The sequence below is a fragment of the Doryrhamphus excisus genome, chromosome 19 (genome assembly GCF_030265055.1).
Source record: "Doryrhamphus excisus isolate RoL2022-K1 chromosome 19, RoL_Dexc_1.0, whole genome shotgun sequence".
In the NCBI taxonomy this organism is placed as follows: Eukaryota; Metazoa; Chordata; class Actinopteri; order Syngnathiformes; family Syngnathidae; genus Doryrhamphus; species Doryrhamphus excisus.
This window is the reverse complement of record NC_080484.1, coordinates 17,098,733-17,113,175: the sequence shown is the minus strand read 5'-3', so window position 1 is coordinate 17,113,175 and position 14,443 is coordinate 17,098,733. Positions and strand designations below refer to the sequence as shown.

Genomic DNA, 14,443 nt, shown 5'->3' with positions numbered 1-14,443 from the left:
TCAGCAACACACGGCTCCAGAGCCTCTTTTGTGGCTCCCTTTGCAATGCTCGAATAATTTTTTAACACCAGAGCGGGGAAAATGCACATATTTGTCATGAGGTTAAAAAAATCCAACTTTGTGTGACACCCTGAATGCAACCTGGCTGAGTTCTGACTGGTGATTGGACATACTTACTCTCAGACTAACCTGCTAGATAGTTAGTTAGCATTTTAAACAAGTTTACATGCTTTGTACGAAGTTTCTTATTCACTACCTTGAAGGTGACTGGAAAAGTCGTTTATTTGCTCATAATCGGATTCAAAATAAAGACAATACAAAACTATTTCATTTTGTACATGCAGCCCTTTACGAATATATAAACAGTACATACTAAATCACTCATTTTGCACAACATATATGAGTAGAAGTCAATTCATTAGCAAGTACAGTATTCGTACATGCAATAAATGAGAAATCATAAACGAATATGAGCGGAAAAAAGCTCAAGGAAGTGGAAGACAACTACATAGCAATTCAAACGTGAAATAGACACATTTACAATGTAAATTTACAATATACAATGCAACTGAATTGTGTTAGATTGTGAATACTGAAGGAAGACGAGTGTCGCTCAGGAAAACACCTTCATTCTGGAGCCACAAGGTGGCGGTAGTGGACGTAAACAGCGTATAACCTACCAAACAAGCTAAAAAGAGAAAGAAGCTTCACTTTCAGGAAGCATTCTTCAGCTTTTTCCACATAGACGGTAGGCGACGCAGTCATCATCATATCTATAATCAATATACAGTGTGCGACATTCGATGTTCAACATACAGTGTGTCATTTTGTCATGACGTGTTTTGTTGGCGTTAACGTGTTGAGAAGACTCGTTGGCTGAAAGGCGTTGACGTTGTCAGGTTTGGTTATGCAGTACAGTAAAAGTCGTCTAATAACATTTTTGCTCATTGTTCAGCGAAAGCTTTAGCGTTTAACCTCCATAGCTGGCTTGTATGCACCCTCAATATAGTTTAAAAATACAATGAAACTTTTTAAAATGTTAATACTGATAACCTATACTTATAACTCATAACTTATAACTCATCCATCCAACTTGTACTTCTCAGCATACTACAATTGTTTTACAACTTTCACCACATTCAAAGGGGACCTATGATGTTTTTCACTTTTCTGACCTATAAATGTTGTTAGAATGTTATATGATCGTGTTAAACAATGCCAAAGTTTGAGATAATGAGGTTTATGCATTTGGAAGTGACTTTCTGAGAGTTCCACCGTGATTTCACCATGTTAGCACGGACTGTGACCAATCACAGTGCAGTGGGCGTGTCCGGAGGCGGGCCATGGGTGGAATAAATGAAAACCAAGGAAATCCAGATGGATTGCAAAAGATATATAAAAAAGAAAGAAATATAGAAATATAAAATATAAGTGATTTTGGAAAAAAAAAACATGAAAGTTGCTAGGTAGCATCTCTTGGTATCATCATATCTGTCCAAACAAGTATTTGAAATACTGCAGAAAACATTAGTATTTAAATACTATATACAGTAGTTGCATTCAAAATACTGCACAATACAGTTCTATTTCAGATATTATGTAAAGCAGTGGTATTTGTAATACTATATATGTGTATGTATATGTACTATATATGTATATATGTATGTATGTATGTATGTATGTATGCATGTATGTATGTATGTATGTATGTATGCATGTATGTATGTATGTATGTTTATGTATGTATGTGTGTATATATGCATGTATATATGTATGTGTGTATATATGTATGTGTATGTATGTGTGTATGCATGTATATGTATGTATATATATATATATATATGTATGTGTGTATGTATGTATGTATGTATGTATGTATGTATGTATGTATGCATGTGTATATATGTATATGTATATGTATTTATATGTATATATGTGTATGTATGTATGTATGTGTGTATATATGCATGTATATATGTATGTGTGTATATATGTATGTGTATGTATGTGTGTATGCATGTATATATATATGTATGTGTGTATGTATGTATGTATGTATGCATGTGTATATATGTATATGTATATGTATTTATATGTATATATGTGTGTGTATGTATGTGTGTATATGTGTATGTATAGTATGTATGTATGTATGTATGTATGTGTATATATGTATGTATGTATATTTGTATGTATATATGTATGTATATAAGTGTATAAGTATATAAATGTGTATATATGTATATGTGTGTGTATATAGTATATGTATATATGTGTGTCTATACATACGTATGTACGTATATATATATATATATATGAATATATGTGTGTATATACGTATATGTATTTGTTATGATGATATCATGACAACAAGACAAGATATTAACATCCATATTATCTTCCTATGACAGATTTAATAAGAGTAACCGTTTCTGTCTACAGGTAACCATGGCTAGCAAGGTAAACATGCTTACACAAGTTCTGTCATAGCGATAGCGATAGCGGTGTTAGCTTCACATTCTCGCTTTCTGTCTTGGATAGGTGCTTGGTGACTGTTACTGATGATGGAGTTTGCCGTGAAGGGTCATGGTGGGGGCAGTTTGGCACTGGTGGTGGTGGAGCTGTCCCCAAACGCCCAGGAAGAAACCATTGCTTGGTTACTGGGCAGGATAAGAGAAAAGCAGCAGGACGGAGGTACAGTATGTGTTGGTCATTTCTTATTTGGGCTAGGTGGAAAAACTTTCTATCACTGCAGGGTTTGGTTGCACCAACAATCTCTCAGAGCAATCATGCTCATTTATCCAAAGTAGTCGTGGTCAGAGCCTCTGGCAAGTCTGCCATGATTAGTACTGGCAAACAGACAATTTCTATGCCACCGTTGTGGACGAAAGTGGCACTACATGGGAAATCAATGCGCCCGCTAATGTTTAAAATCATGATAACACAACAAAATACCCCAATTATTACTGCATGGTCACAGCTAATATAGTGCTTTATCGTATGAATAACTGTGTCCCATCACATGCATTGTTAGCTGCCTCATGCTAACAGTTTTTCTCTCGAGACCACCCACAAAAGACTGGCACGTGTGTGGTCATGTTTCACATAAGAATTGTGGGTAATGCTCTAAATGTTTGGAGAAAGTGCAGTTCTCCTTTAAAGACGCATGGATACTGGGGGGCTGCACGGCGGACGAGTGGTTAGCGCACAGACCTCACAGCTTGGAGACCCGGATTCAATTCCACCCTCGGCCATCTCTGTGTGGAGTTTGCATGTTCTCCCCGTGCATGCGTGGGTTTTCTCCGGGTACTCCGGTTTCCTCCCACATTCCAAAAACACGCTAGGTTAATTCTAATTATTCATTCATTTTCTACCGCTTTTCCTCACGAGGGTCGCGGGGGGTGCTGGAGCCTATCCCAGCTGTCTTCGGTACACCCTAGACTGGTGGCCAGCCAATCCCAGGGCACATATAGACAAACAACCATTCACACTCACATTCATACCTATGGACAATTTGGAGAGGCTAATTAACCTAGCATGTTTTTGGAATGTGGGAGGAAACCGGAGTACCCGGAGAAAACCCACGCATGCACGGGGAGAACATGCAAACTCCACACAGAGATGCCCGAGGGTGGAATTGAACCCTGGTCTCCTAGCTGTGAGGTCTGCGCGCTAACCCCTAGACCACCGTGCCGCCCTAATTCTAATTATTTATTATTTATTTGTTTTATTAATAATAATATTAATATATTTATTATGTATTTTATTAACAACAATATTAATATATTTATTATTTATTTTATTAATATTAATGTATTTAATTATTATTTATTTTTTAATTTTTTTTATTTTATTAATAATAATATTAATATATTTATTATGTATTTTGTTAACAACAATATTAATATATTTATTATTTATTTTATTAATATTAATCTATTTAATTATTATTTATTTTAAAATTTTATTTATTTTATTAATAATAATATATATTTTTTTACAATTTTATTTATTTTATTCATAATATTAATTTTATTAAATTATTAATGCCATAATATTCATAAATTTATGAATATTATGGCATCATTCTTGCCATCCATCCATCCATTCATACCATCCAAAATACTACATGTGTTTATGTAGTACACAGTGCTACACAAATAATAAATAACACAGTGTCTTTGAATGCGTCTTCTGAATGCCTATTTCTTTGTATTTTGTCATTTAGTCATGATAATGCTTGGAAATGCTTTATTTGGCCATAAAAAAAGTACCGTGAATGTGTTGCATCAGGTGCCGAGCTGCTGGTAGAACACCTGAAGTGTGGTCTCGGCGTGGAAGGGAGGGAAAACACCAACATGTTTCTCGTGGCAGCCACCTGGCACAGGCTCCTGGCGGGGGCGGAAGACGTGGGTCTCTTCAAGGAGTTCCGGGACGGCTCCATGAGAGGTTTCACGTGTGCCAACAGCCACAACTTTAAAAACTTCCACGGTAGGTCAACGCTGAGGACCCCCGGCGGCGGATTGTCCACCATCAGTCATTGAGGACTTTCAGTCATGGTTGGTTTCGCTGCAGGGGATGGAGATGGCTTCCTCAGCACGGCTGAGTGTCAATACATCATTAAACACGAATTGGAGAATTTACGAGCCAGGAAAGAAAGCCATGTTCCGGGATACCCTCATGTCAAGCTGTACCCTGGGAAATCTATCAGTAAGCATTTCTTTGCTAATTGACATACTCTACATACGCAAACATGAAATAGCGAACCCAGTGAAACTAATGAAACTAATAAATGTCTTCCAGTTGGTCGACTGCAATCCAAAAAAATTCTGATTCAAATGTTCCCCCCCCATGACAAAGAGGAACTCAAGAGACTTTCTTTCAACTGGTACAAAAAGGTCAAAACGTCCCTACAGCCTCTTGGTAAGTAACATGGAAGATGCTGATTAGACAGCACGGGTGTGACTTTGGTTGGCCACAATAAAAGGCTACTCTGCAAAGTGCAATTTTAAAACGGGTCCAGATACTAGGTCAGAAAACCAGTCAGTATCTGGCGTGATCAAACATGCTGACTGGGTGACATGCCTGGTGAGTAGTGGTGTGTCGGTCATGAACCAATGGGTCAAAAGAACTCGTTCTTTTTTTCACTGACCCTAAAATACCCGTTCAGTCCGTTCGGTTTTCATTCATTCATTCATTTTCTACCGCTTTTCCTCGCGGGGGGTGCTGGAGCCTATCCCAGCTGTCTTCGGGCGTAAGGTGGGGTACACCCTGGACTGGTCGCCAGCCAATCACAGGGCACATATAGACAAACAACCATTCACACTCACATTCATACCTATGGACAATTTGGAGTGGCTAATTAACCTAGCATGTTTTTGGAATGTGGGAGGAAACCGGAGTACCCGGAGAAAACCCACGCATGCACGGGGAGAACATGCAAACTCCACACAGAGATGCCCGAGGGTGGGATTGAACCCTGGTCTCCTAGGCTGTGAGGTCTGCGCGCTAACCCCTAGACCACCGTGCCGCCCCCGTTCAGTTTTAAATGTTTTTTTTTGATTGGCTGGCGAGTCAGTTCCTTTTGCAGGGCGGGACTATCTTATCCTATCGTCGCACCTCGCTCTGTGGGTGGGTGGGGTTAGATGACTGAAAGACCGAGAGCTTCTGGCACCTCCAGGACCCCACGGTTCCACCACCACCAAAAACCAAGTATATGCTATTTGAGTGAAATGGTGGTCACACCAGATACTGACTGCTTTTACGTCTGTGATTATACTTTTTACGTCCACTTTGTTTTTCTTTCAGATGACATCAGACAATACTTTGGCGAAGGTCAGGCTCTGTACTTTGGTTTCCTGGAGTATTTTACCTTGGCCCTGGTACCCATGGCCCTCCTTGGGCTACTCTATTATCTCTTTGACTGGGACGATTACGGCAAATATGTCTTCTTTGCTGTTTTCAACCTCATCTGGTGTACTGTAGTACTCCAGGTAGGAAGCCATTGCCAACTTATCATATGTCATATTAGGTCACATGACTGATGACCTTGATAACCTTCCCCTCCTCAAGCTATGGAAGCGGTACAGCGCCTCGCTAGCCTACCACTGGGGGACGCTGAGCAGAAAGAAGGTGTTTGAGGAACCCCGGCCTGGTTTCCACGGCGTCCTCGGGTTTAACCCCGTCACCGGACGCGAAGAACCGCTGTACCCCAACTCCAAGCGGCAGCTCCGTGTCTACCTTGTGTCGCTACCCTTTGTCCTTCTGTCGCTTTACCTGGCCCTGTGTGTCATGATGGTCTACTTTCAGATGGAAGGGTGGGCTTTACTGGTCCATGATAGGGAACAAGGCTTCTTGACTGGGATCCTGGTCTACATTCCCAGTATCATCTATGCTGTGGTTATAACCGTTATGAATGCCCTCTACAGATATGCTGCAGAGTTTCTAACAGAGTGGGGTACGTGACCTTTGCTGTGGGAAATGTTCTCTCCATTATTCCATTTCATATGACTGACATGACGTAGTATTATGCACATATTATCTATTTCCTATACACCTATACACCTACACTATACACCTATCTATCTATCTATCTATCTATCTATCTATCTATCTATCTATCTATCTATCTATCTATCTATCTATCTATCTATCTATCTATCTATCTATCCATCTATCCATCTATCCATCTATCCATCTATCCATCTATCCATCTATCCATCTATCCATCTATCCATCTATCCATCTATCTATCTATCTATCTATCTATTGTCCGTTCCATCTATTGATCCATCCAACCAACCAACCATCCATCCAACTATCCATCCAACCAACCAACCATCTATCCAACCAACCATCCATCCATCCATCCATCCAACTATCCATCCATCCCATTATCCAACTATATGTCTGTCTGTCTGTCATTCTCTGTCATCGATCCATCCATCCAACCATCCAACTATACATCCAACCATCCATCCATCCAACCAACCATCTATCCAACCATCCATCCAACTATCCATCCATCTATCCATCCAACCAACCATCTATCCATCCAACTATCCATCCATCCAACTATCCATCCATCCCATTATCCAACTATCTGTCTGTCTGTCTGTCTGTCTGTCTGTCTGTCTGTCATTCTCTGTCATCGATCCATCCATCCAACCATCCAACTATACATCCAACCAACCAACCATCCAACCAACCATCCAACTATACATCCAACCATCCATCCATCCAACCAACCATCTATCCAACCATCCATCCAACTATCCATCCATCCAATTAACCATCCAACCAACCATCTATCCAACCATCCATCCACCCAACCAACCAACCATCCATCCATCCATCCATCCATCCAACTATCCATCCATCCAACTATCCATCCATCCAATTATCCATCCAACCAACCAACCAACCAACCATCTATCCAACCATCCATCCAACCAACCATCCATCCATCCAACTATCTGTCTTTCTGTCTGTTGTTCTATCGATCCAACCATCCAGCCATCCAACTATACATCCAACCAACCATCCAACAATCTATCTTATTTTTCTGCCAATATTGCCCAATAAGCAGACATTAGTGTCAGAAAAAAACAATACTGGTAATAATCTATCTTTTCTTTTTAGAAAATCACAGGCTTGAGTCTTCATATCAGAATCACTTGATCCTCAAAGTATTAGTGGTAGGTATACCACATGTATATATACATACGTAGGGTGTATACGTAGGGTATATTCAACTTATATTCAACATAATCACGTTTGCCTTTTCATCAGCGCTTGTCATCTTCTCTCCCCAGTTCAACTTCTTCAACTGTTTTGCCTCCCTGTTTTACATCGCCTTCGTAATGCAAGACATGGTGCTGCTCAGACAGGTCAGTTCAGTCCCAGTCAACGTTCTTCTGGAATCTTCTACTTGGCAAACGTGGCTTTTCCATACATCATCACACACCTTCCTTCTTCATGGAGTCAAATGACACTTTTTTGCGTATTACCATCCTTTCTTGTATGTTTTTCTTGTCAAATTATCACTTTTTCCGTAAAAAAATCCAACTTTTCTCATAATATTACCACATTTATTTTTATACCGTTATTTTTCTAGTAATATTATCACATTTTTGGAGTAAAATGCCTAATTTTTGCGTATTTCCATCCCTTGTTGTATGTTTTTCTTATGAAATTATCACTTTTTCCATACAATTCCAACTTTTCTCATAATATTACCACATTTATTTTTATATAGGTTATTTTTCTAGTAATATTATGACATTTTTGGAGTAAAATGCCTAATTTTTGCGTATTTCCATCCCTTGTTGTATGTTTTTCTTATGAAATTATCACTTTTTCCATAAAAATTCCAACTTTTTTCATAATATTACCACATTTATTTTTATACGGTTATTTTTCTAGTAATATTATGACATTTTTGGAGTAAAATGCCTAATTTTTGCGTATTTCCATCCCTTGTTGTATGTTTTTCTTATGAAATGATCACTTTTTCCATAAAAATTCCAACTTTTTTCATAATATTACCACATTTATTTTTATACGGTTATTTTTCTAGTAATATTATGACATTTTTGGAGTAAAATGCCTAATTTTTGCGTATTTCCATCCCTTGTTGTATGTTTTTCTTATGAAATTATCACTTTTTCCATAAAAATTCCAACTTTTTTCATAATATTACCACATTTATTTTTATACGGTTATTTTTCTAGTAATATTATGACATTTTTGGAGTAAAATGCCTAATTTTTGCGTATTTCCATCCCTTGTTGTATGTTTTTCTTATGAAATTATCACTTTTTCCGTAAAAAAATCCAACTTTTTTCATAATATTACCACATTTATTTTTATATAGGTTATTTTTCTAGTAATATTATGACATTTTTGGAGTAAAATGCCTAATTTTTGCGTATTTCCATCCCTTGTTGTTTTTTTTTCTTATGAAATTATCACTTTTTCCATAAAAAATCCAACTTTTCTCATAATATTACCACATTTATTTTTATATAGGTTATTTTTCTAGTAATATTATGACATTTTTGGAGTAAAATGCCTAATTTGTGCGTATTTCCATCCCTTGTTGTATGTTTTTCTTATGAAATTATCACTTTTTCCATACAATTCCAACTTTTCTCATAATATTACCACATTTATTTTTATATAGGTTATTTTTCTAGTAATATTATGACATTTTTGGAGTAAAATGCCTAATTTTTGCGTATTTCCATCCCTTGTTGTATGTTTTTCTTATGAAATGATCACTTTTTCCATACAATTCCAACTTTTCTCATAATATTACCACATTTATTTTTATATAGGTTATTTTTCTAGTAATATTATGACATTTTTGGAGTAAAATGCCTAATTTTTGCGTATTTCCATCCCTTGTTGTATGTTTTTCTTATGAAATGATCACTTTTTCCATACAATTCCAACTTTTCTCATAATATGACCACATGTATTCTTGTAAAGTTATCTTTTCTAGTAATATGATCACATTTTTGTGATGATGTCCCTTTTCTCATAAAGTGATGATTAATTGTGATTTTTTTTTTCTCCAGAGTTTGGCAACGTTGTTGATCACCAGTCAGATCTTGAATCAGCTGATGGAGGCTTTCCTGCCTTACTGGCTCCAGCGTCGACGCAATAAGAAGATGCTGTCCAACGTTAGGAAGAGTCGAAGCGTGGAAGGCAAGGAGCTTCTTCTGAATGAGCGGGTGGAACTGGAAGCTGACATGAGCACCTACCTGGCAAGTTGTCTTCATCATCTTCTCCGAGCTGTTGTTGTTGTTGTTGTTGTTGTTGAAACGCAGCTCCACGTTGACGGAAGTGTCTTTGTCTTGTCGCAGGGTACCTTTGATGACTACCTGGAGTTGTTCCATCTCTTTGGTTATGTCAGCTTGTTCTCATGCGTGTACCCGCTGGCTGCCGTCTTGGTGGTTTTGAATAACGTAACAGAGATTTACTCTGATGCCTTCAAAATGTGCTGCGTGTTCAAACGACCCTTCTCAGACCCGGCTGCCAATATCGGAATATGGCAGGTAAAGAAATAAATGTTGGCGTGATAATACCTGGCGATGCAAGGAACCTACGGGATGTTGCTGAACTTGTTGCGTGTGTGTGTGTGTGTGTGTGTGTGTGTGTGTGTGTGTGTGTGTGTGTGTGTGTGTGTGTGTGTGTGTGTGTGTGTGTGTGTGTGTGTGTGTGTGTGTGTGTTCAGCTGGCCTTTGAAGTGATGAGCGTGATGGCCATCGTGACCAACTGTGCTCTGATCGGCATGTCTCCCCAAGTCAGAGCTTACTTCCCCGACTCGGACATGCAGCTCATACTGTGGACCGCGGCTCTGGAGGTAAGGTTGTGCTCCAGCAGGAAGCATCGTGGATGATGCAGATGGCAGCAGATAATACCAAGCATGGAGATACTGTTTATCCTATCAACAGTATGACATCTTCTCATAATAGATGTACTATGATTTCTGATTGCAGCACACCTTGCTGGCCTTCAAGTTCATCCTGGCCTTCCTGATTCCAGACATCCCCAAACACATCCAAGTTAAACTATCTCGTCTGGAGTTTGAATCAGTGGAGGCCCTCAAGAAGAAGGTAAAAGTACTACTCTTACTCGTACTACAATCATGTCTCGCATCCTACAATTCTGGTATGTACTTCATACTTTCATGGAGATTTACTTCACTGACTGATTGAATGACCATTAGTATATATATGTAGTATATATGTATATAATGTGTGTGTGTTTGTGTATATATATATATATATATGTGTGTGTATATATGTATATATGTATATATATGTGTATATATATATATGTATATATGTATATATATTTATATATGTATGTATATATGTATATATGTATATATATATGTATGTATATATGTGTATATATGTGTATATATGTATGTATATATATATGTATATATGTATATATGTATGTATATATATATATATATGTATGTATATATGTGTATATATGTGTATATATGTATGTATATATGTATATATGTATATATATGTATATATGTATGTATATATATATGTATATATGTATATATATGTATATATGTATATATATGTGTGTATATATGTATATATATGTATATATATGTGTGTGTATATATATATATGTATATGTATGTGTATTTATGTATATTTGTGTATGTATATATGTATGTGTGTGTATGTATGTATATATATATGTATATATATATATATACACATATATGTGTATGTATATATATAGTATATACTATATACCCATGCTATGCTGCTACGATCACATTATCATGCTATTCCTATGATATCATGCTATGCGTATGCTATTATGCTATACCCATGGTATTATCCTATGCATATGCTATCAAGCTAAGGTCATGCTATCCCGCTGTGATCACACTAAAATGCCATGCTACATCCATGCTATCATGCTATGCTGACACTATCTTTCTATGCCCATGCTGTAATGATATACCCATACTGTTGTGGTATACCCATGCTAGGGGCGCACATGCTACTGTAAGTATGAAAGTATGAAAGTATTACAGTTCAGTGTTTGTGTATCCTATCGGGACTGAATGAAGTACTGATGTTTCCTGGCTGTCAGTATTAGTGTTATTAGTAAAGGCTGAGTCCGCATGTAGAGATGGTGTTTAATCATATACCTACGATTAAACATCACATTACCAAGTATTACTTTTACTGTGTTCATGCTTACCACCGTATCCTCGGTTAAAAGCTGTGCTTTGTGTTGTTTTGCAGAAAATGTTTCAAGTGCCTGAGCGTAGTTAGACTTCCCAGGGAGAGTGAAGACGTCTACAGCTGCGTGAGAAAAATGTGCCAAAGAAAACAAAGAGTTAAGATGTTTTTTTTTTTCCTCCATCTACTGTATGTATCCATGACTCCATGTCGCCATGTAAAGGACGTGACTGTAATAAAGGCTGCACAGAAACTTTGGTTTCATCTCTGTGTTCCGTATGGAGATATCATGTGTATCGTTCTTTTGTACAAACAATGGCAAACATTTTAAAAACATTTTCAACCTTGAACACTCAATACTCAGTTGGATTTGAGCAGGTTGCTTTTTGTCTCACTCCCCTTAATTGCTTTTGCATTTTGTATGGCTAGCATCAGTGACGTTATTTTGGAAAGTTTGTAATTTTTTATTTTATGTTAAGCTGGCAGTTGGATGACATTAAAATGTGTTTATGGTCGAGAAATACATTGTGCAAGGTATTTGCGAGTGCTACAACTCAGGCAGCGGAAAAGCACTTTTGTCCCAGTGGACTTGCCGTACAACTTCCGTCGCAGCGGTGACGACACTCCTCAAAGCAAATTAATTTTAGTTTTGCTTTTTATACTTTAGCTTTTAACAACATATGATCTCGGCTTCGACGAACAGTTAATTTTAAATTTATTTAAAAAAAAATATTTTTTCCCATTCAGAAGTCTGAGTGGTCATTTTGCGCGGGAGGTGAAAGGTGAAGCAAACATGGCGGAAGCGTCTGGAGCGATGGTCTGCATATTGTGACGACTTTTCATCAACAACCGATTAAATGTCTGCTTATTACAGGTTCGTACTTAATCGCCACTCAGCCGTTTCTTTTCTCGTCGTGTGTTTTTGTCCTGTGTCGGCAGAACTTTCCTCCGACAATGGTGAAAATGTTCATTTTCTATCTCTTTTCCTTGTATTATGTTTTCTTGTATCAGCGAGGACTGATGATCGGTTACACGAAGACGCTACCATGAATCGGAAAAGAGACAAAGGATTTGAGAGTCCACGGCCATTTAAATTATGAGTATTTTTTTTACTATGAAATCATTGTTGACATTATGTGTTGTGAAATGTTCTCATGGTTATTATGGCTTCTCTTTGTACGACCCACCAGGTTGTGTGCATCAACAACATCAACTTCCAGAGGAAATCTGTCATTGTAAGTAGAAGAAAGAATGCTAATAATAATAATAATAATAATAATACAGCTTTGTAAGTATGTGATACTTCACCATGATGGAGGGCAACACTCATACCGAACGCCGTAGTCATTACACAAAATTGAAATTATGACACTATGTCATGATTATGGGATATAAAGTTGAAATTACTCTTACATGTGCTGATTACCATGTGACTTTTTATTAGAATTTAGACTTTTTGTCATAATTAGGACTTTATGTCATCATTTCAATTCATTCATTCATTTTCTACCGCTTATCCTCACAAGGGTCGCGGGGTGTGTGTGTGCTGGAGCCTATCCCAGCTGTCTTCGGGCGAGAGGCGGGGTGGGGTACACCCTGGACTGGTGGCCAGCCAATCACAGGGTCCAGGGTGTACCCCGCCTCTCGCACCAAGACAGCTGGGATAGGCTCCAGCACCCCCTCGACTCTCGTGAGGATAAGCGGTAGAAAATGAATGAATGATTATTACTACTACTAAAAACTACAAACAAAAACATGCTAGGTTAATTGGCAACTCCAAATTGTCCGTAGGTAGGAATGTGAGTGTGAATGGTTGTTTGTCTATATGTGCCCTGTGATTGGCTGGCCACCAGTCCAGGTTGTACCCCGCCTCTCGCCCGAAGATGGCTAGGATAGGTTTTCTATGTCTTTTTTTCCTCTTATGTCTACTCTTATGTCTACTCATGTCTACTACATTGGGTAATAACAGTGTAAAAGTGACTATAGGGGTGTTATTTCATGTCTTGAGGACTCCAATAATGTTAAAAACTGTATTTAGAACAGATTTTCTATGCTGAAACTAGCAAAATATTAGATTAATCAATAAGGAGTCCTCTGGTGTAGGACAACTGAAGGAGGGATTACTTTACAGTACTACACTAATGTTCTCTGTCATGTACTATGATACAGTATATATACAATAAAATGAAAATAAGATGACGTTGACCTGTTTCAGTAATAACTATGAAAGGACTAATGTGTTTTTAATCTCTTAGGGTTATGTTGAGCTGACCATCGTCCCGACCGTAGCCAACCTGAACAGGATTAAGTTGAACAGTAAGCAGTGTCGCATCTATAGGGTGCGAATCAATGACCTTGAAGCCTCCTTCATTTATAATGACCCCACCCTGGAAGTGTGCCACAGTGAGTCCAAGCAGTAAGTATGACAGTGGCTTCAATCCATGTGGAATCATTTTTAATGAATGATTTATCAATAATCCCCTCGGATTGCAGTTTACATAAAATACATGACTGATGTTTTTCCACACAGAAGGAACCTGAATTACTTCTCCAGTGCTTACACGGCAGCAGTGAGTGCTGTGGACCCTGATGGAGGACACGGGGAGTTGGTCATCAAGGTTCCTTCCGAGCTCTGGAAGCAAGGAGATGGTGAGGAATATAACTCGTCATAGCTTCACTGTCGTTTTGGATGACTTTATACTATTTACATT

General features: G+C 37.9%; 2 protein-coding genes across 4 annotated transcripts in view; both read left to right on the top strand.

The window, feature by feature from the left end:
• The first annotated feature begins 639 nt into the window (after positions 1 to 639).
• ano10a (anoctamin 10a) lies at positions 640 to 12,088 on the top strand. 3 transcript variants are annotated; one of them, XM_058056789.1, is made up of 15 exons: positions 640 to 748; positions 2,443 to 2,460; positions 2,542 to 2,694; positions 4,294 to 4,491; positions 4,576 to 4,710; positions 4,804 to 4,923; positions 5,809 to 5,993; positions 6,073 to 6,457; positions 7,642 to 7,697; positions 7,815 to 7,889; positions 9,582 to 9,770; positions 9,870 to 10,061; positions 10,241 to 10,369; positions 10,506 to 10,622; positions 11,796 to 12,088. In XM_058056789.1, the coding sequence occupies exons 3-15, from the start codon at positions 2,562 to 2,564 to the stop codon at positions 11,823 to 11,825; spliced, it is 1,944 nt and encodes a 647-aa protein (XP_057912772.1). In that variant the 5' UTR covers positions 640 to 748; positions 2,443 to 2,460; positions 2,542 to 2,561; the 3' UTR covers positions 11,826 to 12,088. The 3 variants fall into 3 exon arrangements, with proteins under 3 accessions (XP_057912772.1, XP_057912770.1, XP_057912771.1); XM_058056787.1 differs by having other exon boundaries at positions 642 to 748; positions 2,412 to 2,460; positions 11,796 to 12,084; XM_058056788.1 differs by lacking the exon at positions 640 to 748 and adding an exon at positions 782 to 899 and having other exon boundaries at positions 2,412 to 2,460; positions 11,796 to 12,085.
• Positions 12,089 to 12,421: 333 nt separating this feature from the next.
• Positions 12,422 to 14,443, top strand: part of taf2 (TAF2 RNA polymerase II, TATA box binding protein (TBP)-associated factor) — a 21,580-nt gene continuing 19,558 nt past the window's right edge. The window contains exons 1-5 of the mRNA XM_058056407.1: positions 12,422 to 12,606; positions 12,744 to 12,828; positions 12,913 to 12,967; positions 13,988 to 14,148; positions 14,263 to 14,381. Coding sequence (XP_057912390.1) covers positions 12,779 to 12,828; positions 12,913 to 12,967; positions 13,988 to 14,148; positions 14,263 to 14,381 — 385 coding nt within the window. The 5' untranslated portion in view covers positions 12,422 to 12,606; positions 12,744 to 12,778. The remainder of the gene's footprint in view (positions 12,607 to 12,743; positions 12,829 to 12,912; positions 12,968 to 13,987; positions 14,149 to 14,262; positions 14,382 to 14,443) is intronic.

What these genes read in the sequence shown, in the direction of transcription:
- ano10a (XM_058056789.1), top strand. Translation starts at nt 2,562, where the DNA reads ATGATGGAGTTTGCCGTGAAGGGTCATGGTGGGGGCAGTTTGGCACTG. An exon ending in GTACCCTGGGAAATCTATCA is followed by an intron (nt 4,711 to 4,803) that starts GTAAGCATTTCT and finishes AATGTCTTCCAG; the next exon opens with TTGGTCGACTGCAATCCAAA. An exon ending in TGTGGACCGCGGCTCTGGAG is followed by an intron (nt 10,370 to 10,505) that starts GTAAGGTTGTGC and finishes TTCTGATTGCAG; the next exon opens with CACACCTTGCTGGCCTTCAA.